Here is a 16247-nt window from a genome sequence, read left to right as displayed (position 1 = left end):
AAAACCGTAGTATGTATGGAGGTGGAGGAGCCTATTGAATGTGAGTGTGAGCTGTGAGTGAGGTTAGCCTCAGACTAAGAGCAGAGCAGGGATTGTAGTAGTATCAACCCACAGCCCTTAATCCTCCGTCTCACGTGTTACTAATAGACGCGCGAAATCTTGAACAAATCCGAGTCCCGTCATCATCAAATGCATATTGTAGGAGGAGGAGGAGGACAGTCTACTGCGTGAAACAAATGTCCATATAAAATGTCCTATAGGGCAGGCTCTCTTGATTGCTGGTAAAGGCCTAAACTGTTTGGCAGGTAAAAAGCCTAAAATTATAGGGACTAGCGGGGTGTTATTATGTTCAATCAAGGCGTTCGAATTCTTTTCATCATCACGTGCGTGCGTGCGTGCGTGCGGTGTGGTGTGTGTGTGTGTGTGTGTGTGTGCGCGCGCGCGCGTGTGCATGTGTGCGTACGTGCGTGCTCCATGATGTGTTTCCAGAGGAAACAGCATTCAAGTTATTGAGGTTATAACTGATTTGATATTCAAAGCATATCGGGAAAAGAATATAATAATAATAATAATAATTATACACACACACACACACACACACACACACACACACACACACACACACACACACACACACACACACACACACACACACACCGTTAAAGCCGTGTGTGTGTGTGTGTGTGTGTGTGTGTGTGTGTGTGTGTGTGTGTGTGTGTGTGTGTGTGTGTGTGTGTGACTACATTACCCATCACTCTTTCCTCGTCGGTGATTGGCTCACAACATTCTGACGTAATACGAGAGCGCGCGCGAAACTGTCAGCACTGAGTGAGTAGCAGCAGGCTAACGTTTTCACCGAGGGCTCGTGTTGATCTCTTTTCATGACCGTTTGGAGTTTGTTGGACATGTGAGAGTTCAGGTAGGCCTATGTGGGTTCATCAGATGCATTACTTGTTAACGTGCTCATCTCCTATTTGTTGCATACGGAACCCACGCTGTGTTCTATCTAGCCATACATTGTAGGCTGCTTGCGTTTACTTTGCTTGCGTTTACTTTGGGACGTTAAAACGTCCCAAAGTAAACGCACTCTACAAGCAGTTATAATTTATGGCTCTATTGTCTGTTCTACTCGTCTGTCAATGTTAAATGGCATATGCGATACATAAAGGTTTCCTGTGTAAACAAGCTGAAAAGCTTACTAGGATCTCCTTTTAGTTGACCTTGTGCCAGTGAACTGTACTGTCATGAAACTACCTTTTCCTATGCAACCTACTAATAAAGCCTTCAATCAAACAATCAGGTCAGTCAGTGGTGTAAAGTAACTAAGTACAAGTTGTACTGTACTTAAGTACAATTATGAGGTATATTTGTACTTTACTTGAGTATTTCCAGTACTTTTACTTCTACTGCACCTCGGATCCAAATATTGTAGGCTACCTTTTACTCCACTACAATTATTTGAAAACTTTAGTTACTACCGTAGTTACTTTGTAGATTTAGATTATTACTGTAAAAACTTACATTAACCACTTCATCCCTGTATACATTTCGACCATTTGAAAACAGCCGATATATCACAACGCATTGTGAGCTTGTAGATCTGCTATTTTCAAAGGATTTGAAAACTTGTGAAATCTGACATTCTGCATAATGAGTACTTTTTACTTTTGTACTTTATGTACATTTTGATACCAATTCTTTTGTTCTTTTACTCAAGTAAATGTTGAATTCCGATCTTTTACTTGTGACAGAGTATTTCTAGTAGAAATACTCTTCTACATTGCAGAATTGATACTTCTACTTAAGTAGAAAATTTGAGTAGGTCTACTTTTTCCACCAGTGTCTAACAACGACATAACTCATGATTATCTATTTATCTTTCATGTGTTAGGCTCAGAATTTGAACAAAGACAAGGATGTCTGGACGTCTTCAGCATTCGGGCTATGAGGAGGGGGGATTGCTGCGGGTCGCGGAGAAGTTGCCTTGCAGAGATGTCCAAGCAGGCATGCTGTTGTCACTAATGGGAGAGGTCTGTGTTGTAATGCAACACACTGTCCGTCCATTCAGTGGTTCTCAACCTGTGGGTCGGACTCGGGACCCCCCGGAGGTGTCGCCCCATATGCTTTTTTGGGAGGGGGTGGGGTCCCCCACATGAGAGTGAAGTGACAATTTAAGGACTTTCAATACCTTTTTAATACTTCAAAAAAATCATAAGTAATCGACAAAATATACTATAAAAACTGCTGGCCAAATTGTCAAATAATATAAGAAGTTTTGAAAATTGCTGATCTACAAGTTCACAGCGCCTCGCAATGCGAGGCGTCGCAAGCTTGTAGATCTGCTATTTTCACTATTTATTTGTGGAACAGAGTCAGACAAAATGTAATGCCTCAACTCCTACAATTCCAAGTGCTTGTCATGGTGGGGGGGGGTGGGGGGTCCCCAGTCCCCAGTTCCCAGTTCAAATACGATTATTTTGGGGGATCACAGCCTGAAAAGGTTGAATGAGAACCACTGGTGATTAACTAGTCATAAAGAGTTGTGGTTTGCATTTAGCTTGTATTGTGATACTACAGAGAACTCATGTGATCATTTCTCTGTCTGCACAGCCAGGTCAGTATAGCTTCCCATCTATTTTCATCTATGGTCATCGTGCCACGGGGAAGAGCCACGTGATACAGACCTTGTTGACAGAGCTGGAGGTAAGTGACAATGCAACATCAATGACGTTTTATCTCATAATATTCCTGTGATATAAAGCTTGAACACCTTAAAGGAGTAGTTCACTCCCAAAATGACTTTCTTTCTATTGATTACTGACGTTTTTGGTTAAGACCATAATTTGATTACAATAAATGTACCCCCATTGATTTGGGTCCCCATTCAGAATCAATGGGGTAAATTTACTATGATCAAAATGTTGTCTTAGAGATGCGACAAATACAAAACAATATTATTAAACTCAAGTCTCCATGGCGTGAGTAATCAATAGAAAAAAATCACACCCGTGTGAACTGAGCGGTGGTCGTGGGGGGGGGGGGGGGGGGGAGGGGTGCCTGTGTGTGGGGGGGGGGGGGGGTGTGTGCCTGTGTGTGTGGGGGGGGGGGGGGGAGGGGTGCCTGTGTGTGTGGGGTGGGGGTGTGTGTGTGTGTGTGTGTGTGTGTGTGTGTGTGTGTATTGCAGTTGATGCTCAGGGCAGGCTAGACTCAACAGCACCTCTCTGGTCACCCAGGGTACTCAGGCTACACCAGAGGCTACATACAGACAGACAGACAGACAGACAGACACACACACACACACAGACACACACGGCCACGCTATGGAGACGGTGTGACCACCGCTCAAAAAGTCATTTTGGGAGAGAACTACTCCTTTAACCCTAATGTCACTATTTTGGGCATGTCTATTTTTTATTTTTTTTAAGTTCACTAAAACCTTTTAAAAATGGCACATCTACAAGCTTGACACATTGTGTGAGCTTGCAGATTGAATATTTTTGTTTTGGCTTTGCCGAGCGTCTATATGAAAACCGTGTTCAAGGGAGGGAATCCGGGTGGGGAGGGTGATATTTGTCACTACACACATAACAACTAATACAGGCTGGGGAGTGTTGGGTGGGAGGAATAGGACAGGGGCTCTACGAGTCTACGTCCTCGCTGGCAGGTGAGCAAGTAGCATACAACAGCATTGACGTGTGGGGAGGAAATAACTGGCAAATGACTAAATTGGGGAGAAAAGCGGTGAACAAAAGTTGTTAAATCAGGTCCTTCTTTCTTTTTGCCCCCCTCCCCTGCAGTTGCCTCATGCCACAGTCAGCTGTGTGGAATGCATCTCTGTGGCGCTGCTGTTTGAACAAGTGATGCTGTCCCTGTTCGGCTCGGAAGCTGCCTCCTTGCTTCCCTACTGCCCCTCCCTGTCTGACTTTGTCCGTGTCTACAGGCAACAGTGTTCATTGTGCCCAGCTGAGCAGACACGATACATTGTGAGTACACATGATCCTCACCTGGATGTTCCTCTCCTGTCATGCGTATTGTAATAATCACAAACATGGTGTTTATGTCAGTTGTTTCCAGCCTGTTTTGGGAGCCTTGGAAATGCTGAGCAATCCACGGCACATGGAATTTCTGTTTGGATCCTTTGCTTGGATCATTTTAGTCGTGGAGGAAAATGGGTCCAAATGCTATAAAGCCTATATGAATAGTTTTTGTTTTGTATTTGAAAAAAGGCTCAAGTCACACCTGAACTCTTTCCCAAGACATTAACCAATGTGTCATGGCACTGTACACAAAGTCCTCCTACCCTAAGCCAATGGCACATTGAACTTTACTGTGCACTTCACAGGTCATGGAGAAGGCAGAGCTTCTGAGAGACATGGATGCCAACCTCCTACCCACTTTTCTGCGCTTTCAAGAATTGGTGAGATTGGGAGAACAGTATTATTTTTACATTGGGTAGCAGATGATTGAGGTGCAGTACAAAAACAAATGACAACACACCTGGTTCGACATCCAATCCAATAGTATAATGCCCAAAATAAATAAATAACATTTCCTTACAGGACAACTCGGTTCATTAATTCAACAGATAATATAATAATCCTAAAATTCCCCAAACACTCAAACCTCTTACTGGTTCCTCTTTTATTAGACATCTCTTTATCTTGGTAGGAGATAAGTGCTGGAAGAGCTGCCTTGATAATGAGTGACCTTGAACATGAGCGCTTTGCAGAGGCCTTCCATTGTGAAAGAGTCTTGATGTGAGCATGGCATTCCCTCACCGCATTTTAATTACAGACATCAGAGGCAGACTTGCTTATTTATTTATTTTTCTTGGCCCCTTTGAGAAAGATAATTGTTCGCTTGAAGTGCGGGTGTCTGGATTGCATGGGTGTTAAAGAGCAACATGTCATTGGCATGCTGTGCAGCTTCAGTGTCAGAACTGAGGCTTGTGAAGTGATAATGAGGTGGCAGATTTAGGTGTGTGGGTGGCTGATGGCAAGAGAGGTTTATGGATTGTTCTGTGGCCTATGTATTGGTAAGTCAACATATAACAGCAAGGTTTCACTCAATTATGGCGTGTGCACACTGTCCAGCAGCTTGACTTGTGCCCCCATGACAATAACATTACGGTGCACAGTTTTATTTCCAATAATACCAACCACAGCGGTTTATTTACACTTTATTATTTATAGGTTGACGACAACGTGACCGTGATCCTGCTGAGCGAAATTGTCTGGGACAAGTTCAGACCCAACACTGGCTGCTTCGAGCCCCTGCTGCTCCATTTCCCTGACTACAGCAAAGGTACCATTAATCCATGTGGCAAATGGCATATATATCATTCAGCCTCACGAACATCCATCAGACACTTAACGGATGCAGCGTGAGATGACAATGTTCTTGTGATTTTTAACACTTTAAATTCAGACTGCGGAGGAATATTGTATTCAAAGTAAAAAAAACGAATTATACTCTTGGCTGTGTGAGCGATACAAAAAACAGCCTCTGGGTCACTTTGAAGGAACATATTTTCAGTGTAGATTTTTCCGTACGAGTCCTGACTGACGACTGCTTTTAACTCATTAATGCTACGAAAAAACTGTCTTTCGCAGTTGCCTGCCGCGATTTTCTTACCTTTTAACATGGGCGTATGTCCATCATGCACGGTCTGCGTGCACGCCGTGGTCCGTTTGCGATTACAAAAGACCCCATCTTAATCCATGCTACCATTGCTGAGCTGGGAGCAGTGTTGTTTACAAGTAAGTAAACGGAGCAGGAAGTGGTCAGAGAAATGGGTTTTTCGGGCAAAGAAATGCAGATCCCGTTCCGGGTTACCGGCCCAGAACGGAAGCGCGGTTACTTAGTAACCCCGGAGCGGCTATCTGATTTTGGATTGTTTTTATAAATGAAATCAAATTAAGTTCTCAGGTTTCCTGGGACGGGGGCAGCCAACGGCTTTTTCCTCTGGATTCTCAGGGTTGGGGCAGGAAAATGAGTTGAAAGCCTCACTAACTTGAACTAGGCGTGGGCGATATGGAAAAATACAATATCACAATATTTTCCCAAGCTGTATCACGATACATGATTTTATCACGATTCTTTTTCATGTTGGTTTTTAAGCTGGGCCACCAGCTTCGGTAATCAGCTCATTTTCTTTGACGACCATTGATTACCTCTTCTGGATAGGCTATTCATGTCACATGGTAGAGCTAAGGGCCAATCGCAGGACAGTACCCCAGGAGTGCCCTTCTAGACAATGGGGGGAAAGAACTGGGCCAATAGCAGTTACCGCTCCTCCAGGCTATGGGGAAAATTAGCTGTTGGAAAAAGTACTCAAATGTTTTACTTAAGTAAAAGTATCGTAAAAGTATCAATACTGCACTGTAGATGTAGATGGGAAGTAACGAAGTACAAATACTTTGTTACTGTAACAAAGTACTTTTTTCAGTACTTTGTACTTTACTGAGTAGTTATTTGTCTGAGTACTTTTTACTTTTATCGGTTACATTTTAACACAAGTATCTGTACTTTTACTCTGCTACATTTTCAAAACAGGCTCATTACTTTGGTTTTAATGGTATATAGCCTATTAATGTTGCGCTGGAGCATATCTGAATTATCTTATGCGCATCTGATAGGCACACAGTCGCACGCACGCACGCACGCACACACACACACAGGGTCACAGGCACACACGCAGAGCCCCTCCGCTCAGGGGCGTCAATTGGGTATGGCAGGGGTATGCAGCTGCCATACCTTGGCTGCAGGGGGAAATAATAAAAATGTACTTTTCATCGTGCTTGTTGCTAAGGTATGGCAACATGAGTGGTGTCTTGCACGCGCGCGACACCAGTCATGTTGCCATACCTTACCTTTTTCTGAACTGACGCCACTGCCTCCGCTCAGCAGCAGCAAGCAAGTTCCCAAAAGTTCTTTTTTCGCCAACAGACAACTCTCTCTGTCTGCTTTCCTCTTACCTGCAGCCTGCAGTGTTCCCAAATAAATAAGTCCTTATTTAAACAGTAGGCCTACACAGCTTCCAATTCCAAACACAGCCTTTGTGATCATTAATCCACCCGTACCGCTGGATTAAGAATTGACGTCTTTTCTCTTTTTGTCTTTCCAGGTGTAGCCTATTACAACTCGTTAAGCCTCGCCCGAACGTTTTAAAGTGCACTGATCAATAGAGAGAAGTGTAACATTGTAAGTCTCTGTAGAGAGGTTAAAACGAATCAAAACAACTTGAAGCAGTAACATGGGGTATTTTTTTGCTTTGCATATACTTGAAGGCATCAGACTAATGACATAAGGTACATTTCTCACCTTAAACAATGAAATGCAGACATGCACGTAGGCTACTGCTATGTGTTTGAATAGGGAAACCTTATTTATTTATTTTAGCTTTTATTAAAAAATATTAAAATAAGATTTTGTTTGATAATATAAGTTTTGCCATAATCATGCAGCTTTATTACAATGACACAGCTATAACAGCAATGTTTAAAAATGTTATAGATTACAGTAGTAGACCTATAATCTATAATTCTTTTTTAATTCATATTATTTTTGTATCCATATCATGATATTAGACTGGATAATTATCGTCTGTGATTTGGGATATTGTACTACATATAGTCCAAGTCCAAGTCTTATTTGTCCTTTTTTTTAATAAGACAAAACGGACTCGAACCCCCTAGGACTTGGACTTGACTTGGACACTTTAGGTGGACTCGACTACAACACTATAGCACATTCTCACAATGACATCATAAACATATTAACTAGTATTGTAAGATTACTTTTTAAAATGACAGTAGGCTACCCCTTAGATGACAGTCCTACTTCAATTTAATATCCTTCAAATTCTATTGGCTTTGCACAGAAACATACGGTAAAATACTTTTACTTTTACTTCAAAAGTACTTTTCAAATCCGGTACTTTGCCACTTACAGCAATTCACAGCCGTCTACTGCAGATTTCATCCCACAATATAGTCAGTCAGTTATATGTTCACTTTGTCACGCTCATTCAAAGCATTATGGTAACATTGTTAAACGTCCCCGCCTTTTTAACCCAAATGTGACCAGCTTATGTATTGACAATGTGTCAATTCTTGTTATGGTTATTTTTCAAGTTACTTGACAAAAACTAGACTCTTTGAGTTCCTTTACAATGCGTTCCTCACAATGCGCTGTCCTTTACACGTAAGGGTCCATTTGGTTTCATTTGTATACTGTCAGAGTTAAGTGGAGAACTGATGATTTTGACCAAAATGCAGGTTTAATTGAATTCTGCAATGAATCTCTGTATTTACAATTAAACAGGATTTTTTACAAGGCTCCCTCAATTGTATCACGATATATACAGTACGATATCTCTGAAAAGGCATATCGTGGAGACATTGTATCGTCTCAGCGATAATACTCACCATATCGCCCACCCCTAACTTGAACTGAATGGTGTTTCTTATGGTTTTGTTGACATTGTGTGGCTCTTCCTCCAGGTGAGCTCCAGCATATCTTGTCCAAGGATAGCCATCCGTCCTATTCTCCAGAGTTGTACTCTTCCTTCATCAACATCCTGCTGGGCGTCTTCTATTCCGTCTGCAGAGACCTGCGAGAGCTCCGTCATCTGGTCAGACACAGGCACGCAATTCACCCTTTGTCAAGTCCCGCCCGTTGTTCCGCCCCTCTTCGCACCCATTGGTTGCTGTGTCTTAGTGGGACAAAAGTCCCAAACTTTCTCTCCATCCACTACCATTGAAATTCAGTTGCTTCTTATTCTGTGTATTCAATTCTCATTTTAAACTTGGTTTCAGTAAAAAGAAAATTAACTTCTCAGTGGCAGTATAGTGACAGGGCATGTTTTTGAATGTTTGTATTTCTCCAAAAATGATGTTTTAGCAAATTCAACATAAAAAGGCGGAACCAGGGTGGGACAAGGCAAATAGAGCCTGCTGGTTGGTCAGTCAACCAGAAGGCTGACAAAGGGTGAATTAGATGTGTTTTTGTTTTCCTGTTGCTCTAATGTTCTATTTCTGCCCTATCTTGTTGCTCTTATGTTCTATTTCTGCCCTATTAGGCTGCTCTCAACTTCTCAAAGTTCTGTGAGCCCTTGGATGAAGGAAAAGGTAAGAGTTGGTTCCTAAGACAGTTCCTTTGTCCATTTTTAATACTTGATCTTCCTCCTGCTACACAGCCTTTAAATCTAGTCATATATATTGTGTGGACTCATATTCTCACTGCACTTGGACTGTCTGGCATTAATGTAGTTTAGGATCTTTTAACAGGTATCAATATAAATGCAGTCATGAGCTCCTTTTTCCACTATGAGGTGGAACCAGAACTTTCCAGAACCTGAACCTATCTTTTTAGTCCTGGTTTTGTTTCCTTACCGCATGGCCCGGTTTCTGACAAGGTTCTAGGAACCTTTTTTAGGTACTGCTCTTGATGTAGTACTAAACTTGAGTTCTGGGAACCTATTTTTGTGACCTCCCCGATTCAGTCTGGTTATATGGAAACTAGGTCCCGGAACTTCACAGGTTCTTGAACTTTCTTGGTTCTGGAAAGTTCTGGTTTTAGTTCTGGTTCGGCCCTGTAGTGGAAAAGGGGCTAAAGTGCACAACAGAACAGTAGCCTGGTAAACACTCCCAGTAGCGGAATTCAATTTCATTTTCATTCAGAAGACCTGAAATCAAACCGGGGTGGTTCACCAGACTACAAAACAGTAACCAAGTAATTAATAGTATATTTAACAGTAAATATTTATATACAATACTCCTCCATTTGCAATGGAAAATTACCGTTTTTGAACTTTCCCCTGCTGTTTTGTGGTCCTTATATACGCTACAGACCTTTTAAAGTAGTGGTTGTCAATTTCTTGTCTTCAGTGAAAGAGAGTGACACGCCCAAGCTTTGGAGAAACATTGAGCCTCATTTGAAAAAGGCCATGCAGACTGTGTACCTTCGGGAAGTGTCCAGGTCTGTATGTCGTCCATCTTTCATGAATTTGCCCTTGTAATTATTGTCTTGAAAACTGCAAAATGTTGGGAGCTTGTAAAAAAGAAAATATTTCACCCACTCTTTTTTTTCCTTTCTTTACACGTGTTAACTTGTGACTTTGAAGTTGAATGTGGTGCGGTAGATCAGTCCTCTTGGCTCTGGCATAACATTTTTCCGACCATATTGTCCTTTCCCCCGTTCAGTGTTCAGTGGGAGCAACTTCAGCTAACGGAGGAGAAGGAGACTGGAGCAATGAGAGGTATCTGAACATACACAGCAAGACTTCATTCAGCTTGCCTGCACTGTATGCTTAAGCCTGAAACATATTCCATGCAAGTACGCAAACACAAATGACAATGCCATACCCAGTTGGCGCAGACATACTGTCCTCTATGTGTGCACTGCTCTTATGCACCGGTGGAGGTAGTGAACCCACATAGTTACATATGAAACTATAGCCTGCTGTATTATGAAGGATGGAATAGACTACTTCATTCTGTTCTTGCCTGCTATATAAACAACTGCTTGCCCACATTACGTTGTATTAAAATTTGTCTGGTGACACATTCCAGAACGCAATGACCCGTCTTGTATAGCTTGTAGGACTGGAGCCTTCATAATACTTGTGGGGTATGTTTCACGCTTTAGTCTTGATGTTGCTTGTTTCCCATAATCAAAGTATTGTAGTTGTTGCAACTCTTGTTTCGTCTCTTCACATTATGTGTGTAAAGGAATGCGTTCTATTCATGACATTCTTTTTTGACTACCCAGGCTTGTCAGCTCATGCTCATGTGGAGCTCCCATATTATTCTAAGTTCCTGTTGATTGCTGCTTACCTGGCGTCCTACAACCCTGCCCGCACAGACAAACGCTTCTTTGTCAAGGTAGCGGACACGCCTCCTCTGTAAAGACCTGTTTCGGTGTTTCGGTGTATTTGTTTTTGTATATAATACGCTATTTGATGACTTCCCTCTTCTCTTTGACTTCTCTTCAACAGCACCACGGCAAAATAAAGAAGACTAAAAGTTTTTTGAAGAAACATGAAAAGGTGATGTTTTAACATATGGCTTATTCATTTTCTACATCACACAGTCCTTTCGACAAAGCTGTCAGCTGAAAAAGGTCTTTTCAGCTGAATTCTGTCATGAATTGTCCATGTGAAAATACATCCTATTTGTTGACAAATAGCAACACTTGCCAAATGGGCCAGCTATATATAAATTACTGTATATTAGGTGTGGAACAGCCTACCAGAGCATGTGGTTGATTCCATCACAGACAATGGCCTTCAAGCCTTTAAATGCAGGGTTCATTCATAGACATCTCCTGACCAACCCTCACACTGACTGTTGAGTGAACCGTATGATTGGACACATTATCTTACTTGGTTATTGTTCACAATTGCATTTAATTTAAAAAAAGAAATGTTCACAGAGTGACTTGTTTTGTTTTTTGTTCACAAGGTTGAGATTGTACCTGCGTGCATAATGTATGTTTCTGTACAACAAAGCTTTTTAATGTGGTCATCCATATGTTTTAGACCAGTAACCACCTGCTAGGACCCAAGCCCTTCCCTCTGGACCGTCTCTTGGCCATCTTTTACAGTGTGGTGGACAGTAGAGTGGCTCCATCTGCCAGCATCTTCTCCCAGGTTCGATCCCCAATGGCTGTCACTCTGCAGTCACCTCCTCCTTTCTTTTGGTTTGCATCAATCATGGCAGCTCAGCAGACACTTATTATGAGCCCTTATTACATTATGAGCCATTATTACATTATGAGTTGCTATAAGGTCTGTTTGTACAAACATGGTTAAGATGCTTCTAAGATATATATACTCAAACATGCATATACTGCATGTTTTAGTAGCTTTCATTGACATTAGTATTTTGAGGTTTCTTGGATTACTAATCCAAGGAATATTAATTTTTGGAATTTATTTGGACACTTAAAATATATTTAGTATAATTTTAAACTTGAAGTACAAAGTTATTTTCAGTCAGTTCTAACCAAAATGGCTATTATCTCAATGTTTTCCTCGCAACATAATCGCTAAAATATGCTATAAATATAAGTTGCGAAAATTAGGAATATAATGTAGGGGTGCCTACATTATTATTAAAAATATTTATAGGGGTGCCCATGATCCAAAAAAGTTTGGGAACCCCTGATCTATAACAATGGTACAGTGGTCCACAGAACATTTTGAAATAAAAAATAAATAAATAAATAGAATCAGGTTTCTGAATAACATAGTTTGCCATTTCTACAGAGTAATATAATACCATTTGGTATGAATAAAATGATAATTTAGCAGATGACTGGGACTGCATTAAATATGTATATGGGTGGGTATGCTTAGATTGGATCCTTGAGGAGATGCCTTTCTATTCGTGCTACTTGGCATGAAATGCGTTTAGGCGTGAGCCACTACACTGAATGTGGGTCGAATAATCACATTTTGTGTCTGCATTAACCACAATATACCCAATATACTTTGTTGCCAATGCCTGGGCTCCCCCAGGGGACTTGGTACCTACCTACACCAAATCTCTTGGCAAAAATAGATCTACAAGTTCACAACATGAGCATTGTGCGCGCCGTGTACAGTATGTAAACTGGCTATCTACAAGCTCACAGTGCGTCGCAACACGACACGTTGTGAGCTTGTAGATCTGCAATTTTTTGGCAAAGACATTTGATAGAGTGAAAAAAAAAAAAGACTGTATCAAGTACGGATATTATAAGTATCTTTTACCAATTCTACAGGGTTTAAGTGGTACCGGATATGCAGCTCGGCAAATAAAAGGTGAATTGACCCCAGTGCATGATGGAGAACGATATCACGATAAATTAAATCTCCACGATACGATTATCGTGAGTGTTTTTTATCACGATATACGATAATATTGCTTATCGTCCCATCCCTAATAGGATCACTAGGGTTATAAGTTGTTAAAAGAAATTGGAAAAAGTAGGCCGGTGACGAGTGATGTTTTCTTTTTCTCCTTCTAGATCTCCTCTCTGGTAACCCTCCAGCTGTTGACTCAGGTGGGTCACGATGACCAGCTGGATGCACCCAAGTATAAATGTGCCGTCTGTCTGGACTTCATCAGGGCCATATCCAGGTGTGTTCTACATGCTTAATAAAACATGGCTGGAAGCGTTTCACATGGATCATTTGCAACTCTCTGGTGCTGAACATTTGTCCTTCTACGGTTTTCATTACAGAACTGTGAATTTCGACATTGTGAAGTACCTCTATGACTTTCTATAAGTCTGTTGTGCAGAAAGGAACGATATCACCATGGAATTTGTACTGAAGAACATCTGTGGATGTTGCCATTGAGGCAAAGGTGAGGAGATGCTCTGGAGTCTGGACTGTTAGAAAGCACATTCTGGTTACATATTGCTGCCCCCTTGTGGATGACCATTAATGCTGTTTGTGGGGAACCTCTGTGTCTCTTGACAGAAATGTATCACTGCTGCAAACCACGATTATGGACATCATTCTCTATGGATATAATTTCCTCTTATTTTTCTGTCAGTTCTGATAATAATGAGACTAGTAATTTTGAGACTGGAGTTCAGGATTATTTTTGAGGATGGATGATATCTGTAGAGATTAATAGTTGTAATCACCACCAAACATTATGTAGTGCTGCATTCTGGCTGGACAAGGCAAGATTTTTGTACCAAGAGCATGTGACCTAATCATACATTGTGTATATATAATAAATATGTGTTGAATGTATTCTTTGGCATATTGTACGGCTTTTGGGGACAATCCGTTTCCTTTAGACATGAGAGAAATCCCCAAATAATCATATTTGTTATAGGAATATCATAAATTGGGCTCCAGTTGCTAAATCATCTGCTGTTGAACAGTAGATCGGATGATGCCTTTGTTTAACCACATGAACACCAGCGTCCCTATTCTGGGGGGCGAAAAGAATAGCCGATCTACAAGACCAGTGTTGGTTTACAGGGGAAAAAAGGAGGGGATCAAGTACAGAACCCTGTCACCCCAGTCAACTACAGTATATAGGGTAAGGGGTTAGGCCTAAGTTCATGCATCATGAGCTAGTCTGGCTTTGTCCAAAGTTACCCCTAGGCCCAGGGTTGGCCAAGCTTTGCGTCTACATCTTTCCTTATGTCTTATAAATACAGTATGGTGTCTGCACTATGCAGTGTAAAACATTGTTTCATTCATTTAAGATGTTTCATATTAGGGCTAGGCGATATAACAAATCAATATCACGATTATGTCAAACTTTTGCCTCTATTATAAACAAATGCTTAAACAATTATGATTTAAAAAAATAGATCTACAAAAATAGCAGATCTACAAGCTCACAACATTCTTGTATGCCACTGGTGTAGTATTACAGGGTTAAGTAGTTAAACTAATTGACAAATGTCTATTTTTTTAGAGCGTTGCTCTTGGAAGGAGCTAAGCTCCAACATCTGACTTTGTCCTGGCTCTGAGTGTGATTTTTTTTTCTTTTTTTTTAATAATCAACTAAATCAATTGGTATGTAAGGAAAGAAGGGTTAGGGTGATTTGATATTCGATATATTACCGGTTAATTGCCCAGCCTAATCATTAGGTGAACATTTCTTCTGACTGAATTGAAGATAATTATGTTAGATTTGTTCCAAACTGTGTCCAAATGGATTCAGATTTAATTAGTTTCCTGGAATGTTTCTTTTTTGGTGTGAGGAGGGGTTGCCATAGAAATCATTCATGGTTGCATTGTTGTTATGGCAACCAGGAGGTGGGTTTGCCACATCTTAAATCTGAGCATCGTGATGCAGTAGTTTTATACCACACTGGAATGTGTGTGTGTGTGTGTGTGTGTGTGTGTGTGTGTGTGTGTGTGTGTGTGTGTGTGTGTGTGTGTGTGTGTGTGTGTGTGTGTGTGTGTGTGTGTGTGTGTGTGTGTGTGTGTGTGTGTGTGTGTGTGTGTGTGTGTGTGTGTGTGATCATCTGTCTTCCACTAGGGAGGGCATCATTCTATTTAGGGAAACATCCACTTCACACATAGCCTACTGTACATCAGACAGTTCTTATCTAGTCTGTCTGACTGTCAGACATGTAAACTAGATTCTTTTTTGCGATTCATGTTAAGAGTTTTTCCATAAACTTAAAAAAAAAGAAAGAAAGAAAGATCTATATATATATACCTGTATATATATATATGTAATGGCAATGTGCATGTTCTGCTTACATTTCTGGGTCTTACGAAATGCAATCATGAACTACACCTGCTGCCTTATTACGGTAATGGCACATTATTGTTGGCGCCATCTTACAGCCATGAGCCTTTAACATTAGTAATTATTACTAAGCGAAAGGGCCTTTCTGTGTGGAGTTTGCATGTTGTCCCCTAGGGCACCCTCACAAAAGACATGCAGCAATCCTGGTCTCTCTACTGCCTCCCCCTGACCAGCCGGGGCGCCTGATGAAGGGGAAAGAAACTCGTTGGAACATGTTCCTTCCACGCGCTAGGTCCAACTGGGGAAACTCCCCCGTCAGGTGAAAAGAAGCGGCTTGGACTCCACATGCATAGAAGGAAGCATGAGGTCAGTCCGTTGTCTCCCCAGGTTGGCAGAGGGAGTGTAGCGCCCAGGATTACATTAGATAATTGACACGGAGTGAAAAATGGGTTTCAAAAATCATGGGATAAAGGTTTAAGAAAAAAATTAATTAAGGGCTCACTAAGCATTGGAGAGTTCATAGACCCAAAAGACAGTAACATAATTAAGTTAAATAGGGCTTCAGTGTATTAACTCGTCAATATGTCTATGTCCACCCAAGTGATTAATTGCTCAAAGATGTACAGTATATACTTTGTCGCATGACTCTGTCATTCTCCAAAAATAACAGATTTTTATTAAGTATAAAATAGGCTTCAATTAAACCAACCTTTTATTTGTCACGCAATAAAAAAAGGTAGCATTTCTAAAACAAGTGAAATAAATATACAGGTTAGTTCTGACAAACAGGACTAAAACACTATTATGAACCTAGATGGATAAATATAAATAATAAAGCACTTATGAACATCATAACTTAATTCCTGAGGATTACATGTTTTGACACTCACAATCTCTGTGAAATATCAATATTGTAAACAGTTGGTGAAATCCTCAGCAGATGTGGTGCAGAAACTGCAGATGGCATATAAAACAACGAATGAGCCACATTTTGTGGCTAGCAGGCAATATTAAACTGAGAAAGTAATG

At 41.0% G+C, this 16247-nt stretch overlaps 1 protein-coding gene across 1 annotated transcript; it reads left to right on the top strand.

Annotated features, from left to right (window-relative positions):
* Window positions 1–831: 831 nt before the first annotated feature.
* On the top strand, window positions 832–13572 carry orc5 (origin recognition complex, subunit 5). The gene is made up of 15 exons (XM_080754634.1): window positions 832–919; window positions 1892–2030; window positions 2611–2703; window positions 3798–3983; window positions 4343–4417; window positions 5193–5304; window positions 8505–8635; window positions 9083–9131; window positions 9891–9981; window positions 10206–10261; window positions 10774–10886; window positions 11000–11050; window positions 11543–11653; window positions 13015–13127; window positions 13231–13572. The coding sequence occupies exons 2-15, from the start codon at window positions 1917–1919 to the stop codon at window positions 13274–13276; spliced, it is 1341 nt and encodes a 446-aa protein (XP_080610760.1). The 5' UTR covers window positions 832–919; window positions 1892–1916; the 3' UTR covers window positions 13277–13572.
* The last annotated feature ends 2675 nt before the right edge of the window (window positions 13573–16247 follow it).

Source organism: Nannobrachium achirus, assembly GCF_963921795.1.
Source record: "Nannobrachium achirus genome assembly, chromosome: 23".
NCBI lineage: Eukaryota > Metazoa > Chordata > Actinopteri > Myctophiformes > Myctophidae > Nannobrachium > Nannobrachium achirus.
The sequence above is the reverse complement of the archived record's forward strand: the minus strand, read 5'-3'. Positions and strand labels throughout refer to the sequence as shown.

Excerpts from the sequence above, each read along its gene's own strand:
- orc5 (XM_080754634.1), top strand. The coding sequence starts at position 1,917 with ATGTCTGGACGTCTTCAGCATTCGGGCTATGAGGAGGGGGGATTGCTG. Across the intron at positions 2,031-2,610 it reads TGTTGTCACTAATGGGAGAG|CCAGGTCAGTATAGCTTCCC; the intron begins GTCTGTGTTGTA and ends CTGTCTGCACAG. Across the intron at positions 4,418-5,192 it reads TTCTGCGCTTTCAAGAATTG|GTTGACGACAACGTGACCGT; the intron begins GTGAGATTGGGA and ends TATTATTTATAG.